This window comes from Macrotis lagotis, chromosome 6, assembly GCF_037893015.1.
Source record: "Macrotis lagotis isolate mMagLag1 chromosome 6, bilby.v1.9.chrom.fasta, whole genome shotgun sequence".
Classification (NCBI taxonomy): domain Eukaryota; kingdom Metazoa; phylum Chordata; class Mammalia; order Peramelemorphia; family Peramelidae; genus Macrotis; species Macrotis lagotis.
This window is the reverse complement of record NC_133663.1, coordinates 25,260,286-25,280,341: the sequence shown is the minus strand read 5'-3', so window position 1 is coordinate 25,280,341 and position 20,056 is coordinate 25,260,286. Positions and strand designations below refer to the sequence as shown.

The 20,056-nt window shown below is 33.5% G+C and overlaps 1 protein-coding gene across 1 annotated transcript in view; it reads left to right on the top strand.

Moving 5' to 3' along the window:
* The window catches only part of BCHE (butyrylcholinesterase), a 91,706-nt gene extending 83,311 nt beyond the window's left edge, over nt 1–8,395 (top strand). The window contains exon 4 of the mRNA XM_074190856.1: nt 6,183–8,395. Within this exon, the coding sequence (XP_074046957.1) occupies nt 6,183–6,307 (125 nt within the window). The 3' untranslated portion in view covers nt 6,308–8,395. The remainder of the gene's footprint in view (nt 1–6,182) is intronic.
* The last annotated feature ends 11,661 nt before the right edge of the window (nt 8,396–20,056 follow it).

The following is a 20,056-nucleotide window of genomic DNA, read 5'->3' as shown; positions in this document are numbered from 1 at the left end:
TTGGAGAAAAAAAAAATATTTCTCCTAGTCATAGACTAGTGGTGTCATTCAAATTAAAAAAAAAAGAACTAATAAAATGCAATAATGCTCCTCTCCTACCCTGAAAATTACATGTTGTATTAGATGTTATTTACTTGGCTAAATATTTCTCAATTTCATTTTTAATATATTCTGGAGCACCAGAAAATCTTCAGACCTGGACTTTTGGACCATCAGCTTGACCTTTCTGGCATATTTCATGAGGTATTTCTCTAAGGTATTTTTACACAAAATAAAAACAAAACAAGATTGTCATATTTTAGGGGCAGCTAGGTGGTGCAGTGTGATCAGGAGGATCTGAGTTCAAATCTATGCCCTCAGCTACTTAATAATTATTTGTGTGGCCTTGGACAAGTCACTTAAGCCAATTTCCTTGCAAAAAAAATTGTCATTATTTCCAAATGGTCTTAGAATTTTGTCTTGTAGCCCTAAAAATTTAAACAATAGTCTCAAGTTCATATAGTAGTAAGCATATATCAGAAGGAGAACTGGAACATAAGTCTTCCTATTTCTCTCTGGTTCTCTAGTCACTACCCCATACTGTCCTATAAACTCTCTCTCTCTGTCTCTCTCTGTATCTCTCTGTCTCTCTCTCTCTCTCTCTCTCTCTCTCTCTCTCTCTCTCTCTCTTTCTCTCTCTCTCCTCTGTCTTTCCCCTCTGTCTCCCCTTCCCCCTCTCTCTCCCTTTCTCTCTCTCTCCTTTAAATAAATACACAAGTGTGTATATGTATGTATGAGTGCATATATACAGAAACATAGAAACATATATAGACTTATTTGCATACTTATATATTATGTCTCTATCTAAAGACAGAGATGAATACATAATTAGTACTCAATATCTCCTCCCTCTTCTCCTGTCTCTATTTATTGTGACTTTGGAATTTCTGATTGTCCTCCGTTCTGTTTTCTTCCTTTAGTTTCTTTATTAGCTGCCATTTCAAGGCTTCATAATTCATTATACAGATCAATGGCTTCTCGAGTGGAGGTTTATAGATAAAGGAAGAACTCCAATTTATAAAACATTTGAGCTCATAAACATCTGAATATGAGCCATCTAGGAGAGAATGTGATACTTGCCTGAACTGCTAATCAGGAATCATTGCATTAGCAACCGTGATTGTTCAACTATAATCAGTCTAGCAAAAGAATTCATAACCAGGTGCCTTCTCTCTAAATAATACTAGTCATGGTCCAAATCCTCAAATTGTCTCTCATTTGACAAAGGGGTAAATGACTTCATTCTCCTCAAGGCATTAATTTCAGGCTTTAACTTAAAGGGGCATTTGAAACTCCAGTATCACAAGTGCAATAGTCAAAGTGGAGCAGAAAGCCAGATGTTTATTCATTCTGGAAGAAAACATGTATTCTTTAGGATCAATCCCCAAAAATAATAGCTAAAAAGTACAGACTAATTTCATCTTTTGAAAGTCTATGATATGACAAATATTTGTACGCATTTCAATTAACAGTGAATAATTCTGGTTTAAATACACTAAAAACTGAAGACATTGAATTTTTATTTAATTTGAATAGAAATTTCATTTTATTTTTCCATTTCCATTCAATGGTAGTGTTTAAACCTTCCATTTGCAAATTTGGGGCAGCTAAGTGGTAGAGTGTGTAGAACACTGGCCTTGGGATCAGCATTCAAATCCAGCCTCAGATACTTGGTTCTTACTAGCTATGTGACCTTGGGCAAGTCACTTGATTCTGATTGTCTTGCATCCAGGGTGATCTCCAGTTGTCCTGATTCATATCTGGCCACTAGATCCAGATGGCTCTGGATGAGAAAGCAAGACTGGTGATTTAGCACAGCTCCCTCTCACTCAAATCAATTCTAGTGCCTGTCATGGCATCACCTCTCTGATGTTGTGGTCTTCTTCAAAAATGAACAACTAATGGGGTGGCTAGGTGGCTAGGTAGCATAGTGGATAAAGTACCGGCCCTGGAATCAGGAGTGCCTGGGTCCAAATCCGGTCTCAGACACAATAATTACCTAGCTGTGTGGCCTTGGGCAAGCCACTTAACCCCATTTGCCTTGCAAAAAAAAAAAAAAAACTAAAAAAAAACCAACGACTGTTATTAGAAAATTTTTGAATACCATGTTTTTCTGCCTCCCCCTTCACCATGGAAGTGAACAGTCAGTAAAAGTTATAAATGTACATATTTATTTATCATTACACATTAGTCATTTTGAGAAAGAAGAATTAGAACTGGGAAAAGAATTATCATATGATAAAGGAAGGGAAAATGACTTATTTAAATGTTAAATGATTTTTCATTTAAAATTTTATTTATTTAGATGTATTATTTGTATTATTTATATTTTTATCTATCATTTACATTTTATCAGCTTTAAAACAAACTACTCTAACTTGAGTATATCATGATTAAAACCAAATCGACAAATAAAATCCCTCTGACATTTCTGACTCAAATAGATTTTCAAAGAATAGTATTTAAATAAAATCCCAAACCACTAATTTCAGGACCATGCAAATATGTCAGGAAAAAAAAATTTGATTTGGTAATTCTAGTCTAGTACCACAATTTGACAGAGGACATAAAGAAATGTCTCAGCCTAAAAAATGTTCAGAATTACCCGAACTTTTCAAAAGTAGTTCTATTCCATTCTGTATAATCAAATCAATGTAGATGATAGAAAGACAAAAGTAGAAGCAGGTAGATGGCACAGTGAAGTCAGGAAGACCTGAGTTCAAATGTGGCGTCTAACAGTGTAAAACTTTGGCAACGTCAGCTTGCCTCAATTTTCTCAATTGCAAAATAGGAATAGTAACAACACCTACCTCAGAGGGATGTTGTGAGGATCTAATTAAGCAATGTTGTAGAACATTCAGGACACTATAGTAGCAGTAGATACCATATAATTGATTATTCCATTCCATTCTCCCATCCCCCTAAAACCAATTCTTGTCCTTAGTACCTTATTTTTTGTATTTTATTTTTTGTTTGTTTTAGGGTTTCTTTGGGTGTCATTCTTTATCACTATCAAAAAGTTTGAGTCCTGGGTGCATAGTATATGCTTTAAAGTGGTTTTTGAATTGAATTGAATCACTAAGAGGCAACATGATACTCTAGTCAATTTTCTATAAGGACAAAATATACAAGTCTGAAGGAAAGATATTAAATACTACAGCATCTCAAAGAAAAATTAAAATGAACTGAAAAGAAAATCTAAAGTCCTGCATTTGAATACCTGCAATACTATTTTGGGGTTTGATCAAGCCATTCAAATATTCTAAGTATTTAAATGGGAAATTGGACACGAGCAAGAGTTCTTCACTTGGGGTCTGTGAATTGTTTGAGGAATATTTTGGTAACTGTATTACAATATGATTGATTTTATTTATAAGCCTATCACTTTTATTTTGTCATTTATAAACATCCTTGTGATAAGTGGTGCAGAGACTTCACTAGATTGCAATGAGAGATCTTGTCATAGATGATAGATAGATAGATAGATAGATAGATAGATAGATAGATAGATAGATAGATAGATGCATGATGGATGGAGAGTGGGGTGTATAGAAAGGCAGATCTGGATAAATACTTGAATAGATGAAAGAATGACTGGAAACAGCAAAAGGAAAAAAGAAAAACAACTTTCTGGATTAGAGCAGAGAGCATCTCAAATACATGCACACATACATGGAAAATATGTGTGTTATATGACTATATACATAAATAAATACATGGAGATATACTTTCACAATTAGAATTCCAGAAATTATAAATAAATATTAATGGTGCTAACTATATAATAATAAATTTTGATTTATCAAACTATGTATATTAATATACCATGCATTGCAAGTACTGGATAAGTATTTGTCAATTCATTTATTCATTAAACAGAATCACAGCTTTATTTTTAGAATTTATGACCTTTTGAGGCAGAATAAAAACACAACTTTTAATGTCAGAAATATAGACCATAGAAGTTTAGAAGCCTGACACTGATGTCTTCTTTCCCTTGTTTCTTGAGAATTAAGAACTGTGTCCCATAACTAGTAGGAAGTAATTAAATACTTAATGAAGAAACTGATTGAAGGAATATAAAGATCAAATTGATATGAATCTTTATATGTGTGTCTGCCAATTAACTGGAAAGCTCTGAGGATGTTTAAAAATGCTCAAATGAAACAAATTTAATTAGACTTCAGAATTTGGGCATATGCTCTCTCAGTAAGAAAAGAAGCCTTCCTTGAAAATGTTTGGTTTCTTTAAACTTTGTCTGTACATTATTCATATTGGAATATAATAATATACCTGAAGGGAGTGGCTCTGTTTATGTATTTTCTTTGAAAGAATTTAAATAAAATGAGAGGGGAGAATTACTTCTTAAACAAAAGAGTGGTTTCTAAATACCATACTTAATTTTTAAAATAAAACTCTAAAAACTTTTGTTTCTTTTAAATTTTTAAATGCTACCATATTTTTTATTTTTCATTTAAATTTAAAGATAATTTTTATTATTTACCTTTTTTGTAAGCATTTTAAGTTCTACATTTTCTCCTCTCTTTTCCCATGAAATCAAGTAATCTGATATACATAATGCATGTACAATCATATTTAAATATTTCCACATTAGTCATTTTGTGAAAGAAGAATCAGAACTAAAAAGGGAAAAACATGAGAAAAAAATAAAAAATAAAACAGGCCTTTAAAAGTAATTAAAAATGCTTTGCTTTCCATTAAGACTCTATACTTTGCCATGTTTTATTTTGATTTTCCATCCTCTGGATGTGGATGGCATTTACCATCACTCATATTTTAGAATTAACCTCAATCACTGAATGATGAGAGAATCTGATTCCATCAAAGCTGATCATAACACATTGTTGTTAATGTGTAGAATGGTCTGGTTCTGCTCATTTCACTAATCATCAATGTATGGAAGAATCAGAACTAAAGAGGGAAAAACATGAGAAAAAATAAAACATAAAACAGGCTTTTAAAAGTAATTAAAAATGCTTTGCTTTGCATTAAAACTCCAAGGATGGCCACTTAATGATTTCTAACAGAAGAATAGTACTCCATCATATCCATTTACCATAATTTGTCCAGCTTTCACCAATTGATGAACATCCTGCTTTCCCAATTCTTTGACATTACAAAAAGAAATTCAGTAAATATTTTTGCTCATGTGGGTGTTTCCCCCCTCTTTAAGATCTCATTATGATATAGATCTATTAGTGATATTGCTGGATGAAAAGGTTTTCTCAGTTTTATTGCCTTTTGGCCATAGTTCCAAATTACTCTCCAGAATGGTAGAATCATTTCAGAACTTCACCAACAGTGCATTAGTGTTCCACTTTTCCCACATCCTCTCAAACACTGATCATTTTCCTCTTTTTGTCATTTTAGCCAATGTGACAAGTGTGAGGTAGTACCTCAGTGTTGTTTTAATTTACATTTCTCTAATCAATAGTGTTTTAGAGGATGCTTTTCATCTGACTATAGATATCTTTAATTTCTTCATATGAAAATTTCCTGATCATATCCTTTGGACATTTATAAATTGGAGAATGACTTATATTCTTATCAAATTGGTTCATTTCTCTATATATGTTAGAAATGAATACTTTGTCAGAAACACAAATTGTGAAAATCATTTCCCAATCTTTGACATTCCTTCTAATCTTTGTTACTTTGATTTTATTTGTGCCAAGATATTTTAATTAAATGGAATCAAAATTATCCATTTTGAATTTTGTAATATTTTCTATTTTTTCTTTAACCATGAACTGCTCTCTCCATAGGTCTGGTAGATAAACTATTGTTTGTTCTATTAATTGGCTTATCATATCACCCTTTAAGTCTAAATCCTGTGCTTATTTTGACCTTATCTTTGTATAGAGTTTTAAATATTTAAAAAACAAAGCTTCTTTTAGATGATCATTTCTTTTGTTAGAATCTCCCAGGGGAAAAAGTACATCTTAAAAGCTGAATTACAAACAACTTGATAGGAAGAAGAAAGAAATAACCCTGAATAAACAGAACAACAACCTGTCATACAGTATACCTAGAGAAATGGCATCTGTAATTAAAATTATTTTTCAATTAATATAACGATCAATTCAACTGTAGATTAACCCAACCTATTTCATGTTTTACAGGAAATATTGATGAAGCTGAGCGTGAATGGAAAGCAGGATTCCGTCGCTGGAACAGTTATATGATGGACTGGAGAAATCAATTTAATGATTACACAAGCAAGAGGGAGAGCTGTGCAGATCTCTAATTAAAAGGCCTGGCCTTTCAGGAATGTTCCTATTCCTGTGGATCAAGGCAAAGGGGCAGGTAGCTAACTTGTGAGTCTCAAAAGGCAGCTGTTCTATAGCTGAACCCAAAAGCCAAGAGGACAGCATCGATTCCTCACATTTTCTCTTTGTATTTTACCTTTCATTTCAGGAAACAATCTGTTAAACAGGCCAAACTAAAATATACACATCAAAACTTGACTATGAATTTATGGACAAATTTCAAATTTTAGCTGTTTAAAATTCCCCTCCCCAAAAGTATTTTAGCTTTTTCAAAAAAAAATGCACTTGAATCTTTTGACATCAATTCTCCAATATAGCAAAAAAGTACTGATTTTATTTTTTTTATCTTTATTTACTTTTTATGTCTATATCTTCCTAACTTGCCTAGACTGGAAGAGTAGTGGTCTCTCCAGGGTTCAATCCTACAGCTGATGGGCACAGAAAATTTGATCTGATCTTTTTTTCTCTTTTTTATGAATCTGGGCTGCTTTTCCTCTCTTTAGACAGTCAGTTGACCTCCCCTAGTACCTATAGTCTCATTATATTGGTAATGGGCTTAGTGTACAATTGGTTTTTGTCTCATATCTCCAGAGTTCTAACCATCCAGCAATCTGTTTCATGAACAGCAAATACTCTACGGATGTACAATTGTGTCCAACTTTATATTAGCTTTCTAAATGTTAAGTTTTGTCTTCCAAGTATCCCTTTTAAAAGGAATGAGAGATGAAGGGGAAGTTAAAAATCGTTTAGGACAAGGTCTCATTTAAAAGTGGGAGAAACTGAAGCTCAGAGAGAATTATTTACCCAAATTCTCAGGAATAGTAAAATAATGGAGCTCTGATTTTTACTCCAAAGTACCTTTCTTTTTATAAAATCATTGTGCCTTTTTTGGTTAATTATGTGATTATTTATTTAAATTGAACCAGCAAAAATTATACCATTTCCTTCAAAATTCATTGTGTCTTTGAAATTAGAGATCAAATTTATCATACCAGCAAAAATGATTATTGTTTTTAATAAGTTATTAAAGCCTGAGCATCTAAATACACTTCACTTTTTGATGGCTCTGTAATCTCATCAATGTGAGTTCTGAGAACAATTAACCAGCCATTACACCCCACACCTCATATTCTGAACCTTTGTAATTCCTAATTCTTGCCTTTTCTCTTCCATAAGGGAGCTCTCTTTTGAATGCATCAAAAGTCATCTTCTGAATCCTTTAACATCTAGTGGTATATATACTATGTCTGGGCTTTCCAACCATTAGAACACAATTTCCTGAGAGTAGAAACTGTTTCATTTTTTTTTTGTGTGTCCATTCCCAGAATTTAACAGAGTGCCTACTCCTAGGAAACTATGTTTCTTATGCATCAATCAGTTTTTATTTACCTGTATACATACATAAACATACAAATATACACACATGTAAGACTCCCCCATTCTTACCTTCCTTCTACATACATGCTGTGTTGACATGCATGTATACATGTGCATACATTTATAAAAACATATCATAGCACAGACTCTTAAACTATTGTAAATAACTGGTATTTGGTGGTATAGAGAGGAAGAAACCTTGGAGCTATCCAAGGTGCTAGACACTTTTCCAATAGGAAGTCCTAAGATTTTAGCCAAACAATGGTTATGATTTATGCAAAGAATAAGTCAAAGTCAGAGTCAAGTTACTTCTGTCACATGTAATAATGAAGGTGTTTATTTAGATATATACAAAAATTCACTGAAAATGCAGGACAGGATCACATGGATAGAAGTTAAGTCTATGCAAAAATATAGTATCTTTAGACAAAAAGTGCCTGTCTTGTTCCCATTGAAATAATTTTCTTTATATCTATATCTATATCTTAATCTATATCTATATATTTATATCTACATCATCTACATATATATCTATACATTTATACAACATATGAAATTTCTATTAGAAATAAGTTTCAATAGTGCAGATTACCTTCATTGTAGAGAGGAACAAGTTTTTAAAGCAAGGTCATACTAATTTTAAAATTAGAGATACAACTCCTACTATTGCTTAATATATATATATATTATATAATATATATGATACACATATGATATATAAATTTTAAATATACCATAATATTTGGATATAGTATAAATATATTATATTCAGAATTCAAAGAATTTATGAACCAGAGCACCTGAAATAGAAAATAATAAAAAAAATATGCTCACTATTTTGCTTAATAGGTAAGTGAACATAGAAATATTCAATGCTAGCTATGTTCTAGGAAAATGGCAGCATGATATAAAAATATATTTAAGAATCAGGACTGTGAGTCACTTTTGACATAAACTGTAGTACCCTAGACAAGTAATTTGTACTCTCAGTCCCAAGAAATTTTCAAAAAATGATTTTCATAAGAACTGGCCATTGGCATTGAAGGAGGATTTTTTTTTTCTATTTTAGTCAGCCTTACATAAACCCAGAACATTTTATATGTGAATCTATGTATACCTATATGAGTGGGCATATATGTAAATATATATATATATATATATATATATATATATATGCAAAGACATACAAATTATACTTGCATATATATGTTTAAATGTATATACACATAAAGAAAGAAGGGAGGGAGATGGAGGGAGTGATTTGAAATGTCACTGATCTCTGATTTTCACATATTTGTGGTCTGGAAGACTGATATAATTAGTACATATATTATTATAATGCATTATGTGGAGGTTGGAAAAAGCTGGGGATTTGTAAGTCATGTTCTGTGATCTTATTTTAAAAATATTTTTATAATTGCATTTTTATATAATTGGCTTCTTTTGTAATCTAGTATGTTTTATTAATTTAAAAATATTATTTTGAGAAGGCAACCACAGGCTTCATCCATTGTCAAAGGCAGACAATGATAGGAAAACATAGTGAAGAAATCCTGTCCTCAATTATCTCTCTCTCTCTCTCTCGCGACTCTCTTTCAATATACATAAATACATACATACATATACACACACACAAAATATGTATATAATGATAGTTACATTAACAGGATTATAGAATGTTAAAATTTGAAGACATCCTAGAAATAACTGGGTTTAATGACTATATATATATATATATATATATATATATATATAATCAGAGAACCAAAAACTAATCCTTTCTCAGGTTTAAAAATGTAATTAATAGAAGAGGTAGAACTTGTACCCATTATTTTCCATTAAGAATCTCTTATTTTGGGGAGCGGCTAGGTGGCACAGTGGATAAAGCACTGGCCCTGGAGTCAGGAGTACCTGAGTTCAAATCCAGCCTCAGACACTTAAAAATCACCTAGCTGTGTGGCCTTGGGCAAACCACTTAACCCCAATGTCTTGCAAAAACCTTAAAAAAAATCTAATGTGCCTAAGATACCTATTAACCAAGAATTGTTAAATTAAAAACTTTGACTTAAATTTCACTTCACTGTTTCAATTAGCATGCAGCAAGACAACAAAAAAATAGTTAAATTCACTACTCAATTATGTCTAAAAATTCAAGAAAGGAGGAAAACTCATGGGCAATTTTTCAAGTCTTCTGTTATTGTTATAGGTTGGATATTAGAAAGACCTGGTTTATGTTCCAAATTTCTTCTGTTATATATTACCTATCATCATATTAACTGTTATTCTGTAAAGAACATTGATGATGGCTCTGAGAGGAGGTGGTAAGGGCATTTATGATTCAGGAAGATAATGCCATTATAAGCCTTCATGAATGGTCAAGAAAAGAGTCAAGAAAATGGTGGATCCTCCTTGTACCTTAGTTGAGTTGACCTCATAAGTAATTTGAGACATTGTGAGGAAACTGACCCTCCTGATTATTCCAGAGTGACTTGGGTGGGGAGACAGGAAAAACCCTAGGGAATCACTACCTTGTCTTAAATGCTGTTTGCTGGGTTTACCAAAAAGATTTAGATCTTACTCCATTACCCAAAACATTCTATGTGAGTCCACATAACTGTGGGCAAGTTACTGAAAATTATCGAAACTCCCTTAACTCATGGATATAAAAGAAATATTTATCAGCTCCACAATATTATTATTATTTGGTTAAAATACAATGATGTCTATAAAACACTTAAACCACTATGCAAAGCTTGTTATCCATATTTTTGAATTTTTTCCTTATGTCTCCTAATATTATAATTATGGAGATTGAGTTTATATCCCATGGTGCTAATTCTCCCAAACATGGAAATTTTAAGTTGGGGCATGGGATGGTGGGTTAAATAAGCATTGTTTTTGCAATCCATATTAAGATACTCTGGGTTTGTTATCCTGGGGACAAGAAATTGAGAGTTCTAGTGAATATTTAAGTAATAAAATAAAACTCAAGAACATGATTTTTTCAAATAACTATAAAAGTAAAATTTCTAGAAAATGAATTTCTATGTGAATAAAGCCATTAAGGATTCAAAAGCTTATGGAAATTAGGTAGATAAAACAGAATCAGCTTTAGGAAGGGTAGGTTGACATAAACAGAAAGAGTACTGACTAGAGTAAGAAACACTAGATTCACATCCATCTTTAAAATGGATTGGCCTTATAGTCTTGACAAAGAAATTACTGGGCTTTACATTTCCTCAACAGTCAAATAAGGGGGTTAGTCATGATGTCATTTTAGGCTCCTTTCCAGACCTAAATCTGTGATCTTATGAAAGTTTTTGCTTTCTCCATGTGACAATCCAATAAATTTACTTTGGCTAAAAATATATTAGACTACTAATTTGTATCATATCCTTTGTTAGGTATTAGAATAAAAGATTAACACAAAACAATCCCTGCCCTCAAAGGTATTTTCTACGGGATATAATATTCCTATGGATATATACAAAAAGAATGTATGAAGTAATTGGAGGCATTGTGTGACATTTGAAATTGTGAAGAAAGCTTAGAGGCTAATGGAAGCAACAATATGCAAATAGCTATGTACCAGCAAACTAAATGTGTAGACTTGGGAGATGGAGTTTGGGATATAACAAGGTAGTCAGTGTCACTAGATCACAGAGTATGGAGTAGAATAGAGACATAAGAGGTATAAGAAGACTAAAAAGGTAGGCTATGAAAGTTTTTGAATACCAAATGGCAGAGAGAGGGAGAGAAGGAGGGAGGGAGGGAGGGAGGGAGAGAGAGAGAGAGAGAGAGAGAGAGAGAGAGAGAGAGAGAGAGAGAGAGAGAGAGAGAGAGAGAGACTTGTGAACTTGTGTCAGATACAAGAAACTGCAGGCTTTTGCAAAAGTTTAGGCATGAAGATATGTGAGCTTCCTTTAGGTCAAAAGAGAGAAGAGAAAACACATTAGAGATATTATTGGGTGGATAATTGTACCATCAATAGCAATGTAAAGCTAGGAAGTACAAAGGATTTCAAGGGCAGATATGCAGTTCTGTTTTGGCATGCTGAATTTTAGATGTTTATGAGAAAAACATGGGGTGGAATGTTATCTTTATTATTCTCTCTATGACCTTGAGCAATTCATAATCTCTTTGGGTCCCATTTTTCTTATTGATATAGAGAAATTCAGTTCCAAATCCATAGCAATATTATCTTAAAGCAATTTAAAGTGATTTTAATAAGAGTTCAGTAACAACAAAGGGTGGAAAGTCAGAAAAGACTTTTTTTTTAATGGATTCACTTTGAAGGAAATGCTAGTTAATTCCGTTGCTTGCTAACTCTAGGATAAGGGAAACATCTAAAATTAGAACAGATTAAAGGATACAGCTGGACTTGAGTTCCAATGATCTGGATTTAAATCCTGTTTCTGACATGTACTGGCTATTTTACACTGAGATTGTCCGTTAATCCCCCCGGGTTTCAAGGAAAATCGTAAAGCCTTTAAATTACACAAGAGTTGTTGATCTGCTTTGGTTGAGGGATTTATTGTATTGTATTGTATTTATTTATTTACTTTCCCCCAGGGAGTTCCTTACAATCGAGAAATTACAAGTTGGCACTAAAATATAAAAAAGTAAAGAAAGAAACAAAACCTCCAAGTCTCATTCACAATTAGAATTAGAGAAGTAAATTACTTAGTTGAATTTTGCAAACAATTTTGAAGGATAATACAAAAAACCATGAACTCCTTTTCCAATTTCTAGCACCAACACTAATTGCAAAAAGGTTGACTATCCCATCTCTCTCAAAAAGGGAAAACAATCATTCTTGCCAGTTCCAACAACTGTTGTTCAGATTAATTGCTTAATGAATATAACAGTAACTGTGCAAGGACTAAGGACTATAATTCATTTAAAAAGACTTAACAATGTTTCTGCTTGAGGTAATCACTATACTAACTTGTTTTAATTCAAAGACAATTTTTTTGTTTCTCTTTTATTTGTGTTTTTGTTGTTTGTTTTATCTTGACTGATACAGAAATGAATGTCATAAAAGAAAACTTTTTGAAAAGACCCAACGTTACATTAAAAGACTTCCATATTTTGGAAATTATACAGACATGATGAGAGAGAGAGAGAGAGAGAGAGAGAGAGAGAGAGAGAGAGAGAGAAAGACAGAGATAGACAGAGAAACAGAGACACAGAGATAAACAGAGAAAGAGAGACAGAGATAAACAGAGACAGAGAGATAGACAGACAGAGAGATAGAGAGAGACAGAGACAGAGAGAGAGAGAGAGAGAGACAGAGAGGGAAAAGAAGGAGCAGGAGACAAAAAGAGAGAGAGAGAGAGCAGAGTAAGACAGACAAAGACACAGAAAAAAGTTGAAATTGGAACTGTATACCATTCAGGGATTTAGATAACAAAGTTCTTGGCTCACAAATATTTTTAGTAATCCTCTGAAATACATCTGGCCAACTCTAGTTTCCTGAAATTTTCCTACCAGTCTCCTGATCATCATTTCAAGGGCCTACAACATCTGCCTAGAGGGATGTTCTCTCAGAAACAATGATATCCCCTTTATTAGACTGTCAAGGGAAAGAGAACAAAAGTTAAAGGGAATTTTAATAGTTATTTGTGTGTGTGTATGTGTGTGTGTGTGTGTGTGTGTGTGTATGTGTGTGTGTGTGCAATCATTCTCTAATATATTTTAGGCTCTAAGCACAAGCTAATTTTAATGTCTGCCTCATATGTTGCAAGTTTTTATTCCTCACTTTTCTGAATCTTTGGAAAATAGATCCAGTGGTATTTCCCTTTGCAGAAGCAAGATTTTAATTTTTCATGGTGACACTGTTTTCATGATGGTATTGCTTTAAAACATTGTGTTCTAGCATTTTGCAAATCCTTTATAAGTGGTGAAAATGAACAAGGGCATCTTGTGTAAATGGGGATTACTGTTTAACTTGTGACCATGTGTTCAATGATGTACAAGAGAAGTCCTAAGCTCCTAGATAGATACTCAAGTTAACTGTATGCATCCTGAATAGGACAAACTCTTTCATTTATCACAAGAATTTCAAGATGAGAGGATTCACAGGAACATATAAAATCATAGGGGATTTCCAGTAAGGGAAGTATAGATCTGTACCTCCTCTGGTATTTTTTTTGCCCAGACCATAGAACCTCTAGGAGGATGAGCCATGATTTCTGATCAGGTATTCCTGACTCTAAGGCCAGTTCTCTATCCACTCTATCAAGGTGGCTCTCAGAAATCCTTTTAGTTACTTCATTGTTCATAAATTCCATCATTATAGGGATTAATAAATAATCAGCTTTATTGACTTGGAACCTGAATTATTCAAATAAATCATGGTGTTTCTTGCTAGTTCTTCATTTCAAAGGTAACCAATGATATTACTGTTGATGTCTTGACTCCATTTAGATGTTTATGAGGAAAACATGGGATGGAATGTTATCTGTGAACTGGACGTAAGGCAGAATTGGAAAATGCCATCAACCTCATTCTGTCTTCCAGAGTCATCAAAGTTTAGTGGCAAGATAAAGGCCTTGATACCTGGCAATTTCTCAGGAGGCAGTGGATGACCCAGGCATGCTTCACAGCACTCCAGGGCTGCCTTCATGGCCACTGGGACAATTGCCCTCCTCTGTCTATTCTGCTAATGGAATGCTTCACATGTTTATGACTCACTGATGGGTTTGAGACTCATTTGTTACTCTCAATTGTAGTTTAGTCTATCTGCCAGATGATTTAATGGGGTGTGGCTACTGTACTTGCTACAACTTTTTGGGGGTTCCAGACAAGAATTAATTGAAAAGTAGACACCAGGGGAAGATAAGCATCCCTGAAAGGGGATCAACAAACACTCATTCCAGAGGTATTAGTCCTCCTTGAACTTCCCATGAACCCCATTAATATTTGTGAGGAGGCGTGACAAGTTTCAAAACTCTTATATCCTAAAGTCACAGTCATTCCAATAACATTATTCTTTCTAGATTTTCTTTCTGTAAGAAACATATGATCTTAAGAAATCCTCTCAACTGTCTACAAGATTGAGTGCCTGAACTCTAAAACTTGTGAACTATTCAGATTGGAATGACAAATGAGACAATTCCCAAAATTCACTACCCAGGAATTAACTTTTCCTTGGTTAGAAAAAAGATTCTACTTGGGAAATAGGTATCCTATATCATACCCCTCAATCCACACAGAGTTTCATATGATTCTAGTATTATAGCTAGAAGTGAGATGAAAGGGTATGGAGCATAAACTCTCTCATTTTTGCAAAAAAAAAGGAAGCTAAGGCCCCAAGAATCATTTTTTACAAATTATTTTTTACAAAGCAATGGGGTTAAGTGGTTTGCCCAAGACCACACAGCTAGGTAATTATTAAGTGTCTGAGGCTGGATTTGAACTCAGGCCCTCCTGACTCCAGGGCTGGTGCTCTATCCACTGCGACCCCAGGCCCCAAGAATTTTAAGTGATTCATGCAGGGTCACTCATTAAGTAGCAGAACCTGGTTTCAAGTAAAGTTCTATAATTTCAAACTCAGGGTTCTAAATAGAAAGTTCATGGTCATGAGTATTACCTAAGATCTCCCCTCTTGGGACAAGGGGTTATTCACATTTCTGTTTTGCGATATGCTTCTGGGGAAATTTGTCAATGCTGGTCTCCTACCACCATATGAACTATGGAAATCTTCTCTCAGAATCTTGGACATAGGAATGTCCTAGTGGCTCCCATGTGCTGCCTTAATGTATCTACTAACACCTCCTTATGGGAAGTATGGACTACACAGAGACTTGCCTTTCTACAGGACTAGTGGGATTCTATGGGATTATGTTCATTGAATAGGAAGTCAATCTAAAAATAAGACTAAAACATCAGAACCATTTTTCAGATGAATTTCTGTAAGCCAACAACAAAAGGAAGTTCCTAAAACAAGAATTGATCTTCCAGAGTCCCAGCCAGTCCCATACAGGAGAAGTTGTTAACCAGAAGTTGTTAATTGTACTCATAAGGTTACATTGAAAATGTCCATATCTGATATATAACCATACTCAACTGCAGGTAAGCACCCTCCCAACCAATCCTAACCTTCTATTTTCTAATCAGAATTCAATCAACTATAAACATCAATTGTAAAGCAGCCCCTCCTAAACTCACCACAGTTGATGTGGGTAGGAGTGGGGGAAGGATACTGGGTCTTCCATCCATTTTCTGGATAGATGAGTGAAGCATGTGAGCAATCCATCAGTAATTCTCTGTCTCTCTCTCTCTCTCTCTCTCTCTCTCTCTCTCTCTCTCTCTCTCTCTCTCTCTCTCTCTCTCTCTCTCTCTCTCTCTCTCTCTCTTCTTTTGGAAAAGCTATTTATTTATAACCCAAGGCAAAAAGTAAAAATAAAAATCATCAGGATAAAAATAACAGAACTTTGAAGATCACTGATGCTTAGTTGCCTCTGTTTCTTTCTCTATTTTTTTATTCTGACTCTTTTTGTTACTTTTCCAAAGTTTGGTCATCAGTTTGCTATTCAGAAGAAGTGAAGTAAATCAGAATCAGAAATTATATGCATTTCTTTTAAATAACTGCAGAACATACAGAACACAACAAAACCTGAATTTAACTTTCTCTGTTAAGTATTAGGTGGATGGAAAGCTCAAATGAGTTAGAGGCTGTAATATTTGCATTTTAAACCAAGCAAATCTATAATATTCTCTTTGGTAAGTGGAATTAACATTTTCCTATGAACTGGAAATACTAAATTGTTAATAACATCCCTTGGAGTTCATTCTTTGAAGCCATTTGCAAAGGAAAAGTTAGTGTCCTAATAGACCACCAGTTCATCTTGCTTGTAGTTTTTTTCTTTTAAGTTTTCAGATGAAGGAGATGCAGGTAGGTAGAAGATTGTAATTAGAGAGAAGTCTGTTTTCTAAGTTCCCAATCAATGTTTTATTTGGGCGAAGAGAACCTTCGTCTCAAATCTCTCAACAAAAGTCCGATATTGACAAAAGACAGATTATCTAATATATATAATTACAAAATTTCAAGCCTAACATATAAATGGTTAAAATATGAAAAAATACTTCTTAAATAATTAAAAATTATTAATAACTGTGAAAAATGTCACTAACAAAGTTAATATAAATTCAGATAAAAACTACCTCAGGTTTCACATTATACTAAGAAAATTACCTAAGATGAGGAAAGACCAGAATAAATAATATTAGAAAGTAATAGAAAAAAAGGCAGATCTTGGAGCTGTAAATTGTTTCATTCTGGAAATAAATTTGGACGTATACAAAGTTAACTATCTTTTACCAAAATATTCCTCTACTAGGAATATATTCCTAATTAGAAGCAAAGGGAGGCTGGTAGCAAAACTAAAAGTATCACATCATATATAGCTTTACTACATCACTTTAAAAAATATTTAAGGCAATGGGGTTAAGTGACTTGCCCAAGGTCACACAGCTAGGCAATTATTAAGTGCCTGGGACCAGATTTGACCTCAGGTCTTCCTGACTCTTGGGCTAGTGCTCTGTCCAATGGGCCACCTTCCTGCTCCTATCAGGTCATTTTGTACTAGCAAAGGATTAGAAACCATGTAAGTGACCATTAATTGAGTAATGGATTGACAAATTCAACGTAGCTGAATGAATGCAAAGTGATGATCATATACATATGTAAAATAATATAGACTATGAATACATCTATGAAATGACCACATCAGTAAAAGTGGAAAGAGTAAAACAAGCAAAACTGATTATTGGAAACATTAATTACTAAGCTTAGTACCAAAAATGTTTGAGAAAGCATCCAATTTTTCTGAGGAGACAAGGAGGAAATGGATATGGATTGTCACATATGAAGTTTTAAGTTTTTTTCAAAGTTTGCAACGACTTTGCTCTGTTTTTATTTTCTTCACCTTCTTCATTTTTTATTTTAAAAAATAACTCATCAGGTGATTGAGAATAAGGATGCATTAGATAATGTTAATGACAAAATAGCAATTAATGGAAATTTATTTGAAAAATAAAAATAAAATGTATGTTCAGGGTAATGATTTTTTCCAAACTTGAGATAATAATATTTAAATGAATTCCTATTATGAAAATACCCTACTGTTAAAGATATATTGCTCATTTTATAAATGAAAGTCTCAAATCTGGGACTTGAGAATTTAAGTGACTGACTCCTAATTTTATAAATAAAGATAGATATTGAATCTATTTGCCCTGAACACTAAGGCCTAGATGTATCAATAACTCTCTTTAAAACTGATCAATAATGAGTTTTTTCCCACATGACTGTTTCCTATCTAAAAGCCAATTACATGGTAGATTTGGTAAGGTGTTCCACTGTCAAGTTCTAAAGTATTTCTTTTTCCCTATGCCCAATTCCTTCTTTAATTTTCCTTTTTTAATACTTAAATTTATATTGTCTTATTAAAATGCAAATAAATGCTGGAAAGATAACACCCTAAACACTTAAAATACTTGTAGGGATATTTTAGAAATAGGCTCTATGACTACTAAAAGTGCAAGATTGTCAATCCAAGGGAAAAGAGGCAACCAGAGATTGTTTCAGGTTTTCTACTTCATTTTCATTTTAGCCTAATTTGCTATTATGAACTCTTTTGACATATCTTTCTAGAAGTTTCCTTCCTTCCCCTTATGCTCACCATGTTCCTAATTGTATCATTTCTAACCTCAAAACATCCTGTATTTATCTGTTTTATATGGTATGGGCTGTGCCTTCCTCTGGCCTCAGGTGTTATCAGCTCCTTAATGACTGAGTCTAATTAATCATCGTCCTTTATAAACAAAGTTCCTAGTGTAGTAATCTGAATATCACAACACTTGCTTCATCCATCTTCATGACTTTTGGAATATAATAGTTTCATCAGTTCATCTCACATGCTTGGGATAGGCACACCTCTCCCCACACATTTAATTTACCAATGGGTTTGAGATTCCTCAGTTACTCTTAATCGGCTTTAGTCCATGTGCTGAAATGGTTTAACCATAGTATAGTCACTGATGGTAGTCCAGCTCTTTGAAGTCACATATGAGCATTTGATAAATTGGGTGGATACTGAAAAGCAGAATTGTAATCCACACATCACAGGTGCTAATTTTTTTCCCTGAAGACCCTCACATCCCAAAGAGTACATATTAAAAAGATAATTAGAGCAAAGTTGCGCCGTGTTTCTATCTCAGCTGACCAAACTCATTCCCATCTTTATGAATGGTGTCAAGTCATAGGTACCAGCACAGTTTGGAAGTGGCTACAATTTACACACATGTCCAGGTGTAGATATAGAGAGAAACAAGCATGTAGAACGTGATAACCCTTCACCAAACAAAAACATTGTCAATGAAATTACCCACAAAGATTTAAAATTTGACTTGTCTTTTTGTAAAAGATTCTGTATGTCAGAAATCCACTTAAACTCTTCCTGATCTTAGATTGTCATGACCAATTCATGTCACCATGGGTAAAAGCAGATGAGGTTTAAGGAATAGGATTAATTTTAAAAGATCAACATTTTTTTTATTTTTTTGTTTTGCTTTTCCCCTTTCATCTGATACATGGTGTTGCTTATGTTTCATTGATACCTATATTTTTGGGAGGAATTTAAATTCCAAAGTCATTTTAAAAATGCATAGCATGTGATTTAATAAATGGAGTACTACTATCTTTTGCCGAGTCATTTAATAAGAAGTGAGAATACCTCTGAGAGTACTTGATGATCTCAAGGACTTTTGATAATGTTTCTAGTCTATTGAAATGAAAGAGGACCTCAGAGAATTTAGAAAATGTTCCAGGACCAGCTTCCAGAACCCTTATGTCCTTGAGCATAGTTACATAAAGTGAATGGAGTGAGGGTGAATTTTGTCATGAAGTTATACCTTCACTGTTTGCTATGGAGAAGGAGTCAATTAAGATAAAAAAACAACCTATTACTCGTATGTATTGCATACTTCTGAATATTTGCTCCCTAAGAAATTCTTTTCCATAACTAAATTTCTATGGTTGGGTCCAGGATATTTTGGGGGGGAACAAATGTGGCTTTGGTTTAGAGATTCTGACTGAAAATAGAAGTAGCAAAGGCAATAGGAAACATCCATCCTTAAGAAGAGATTGAGTCAATATTCAGTTTGAGATCAATAAAGAGAAAATAGAATTATACTACTCATACATGTTTATTAGTATTTGAAGCTTGTGAACATACATACAACAGTGTTCCAGTTATAAAGCAGAGACTCAAAGTTGGGCTTTGGAAAAGTATATTTATAGAACTGAAACAAAAGACCATAACATCAGATGGTGGGATTAAATC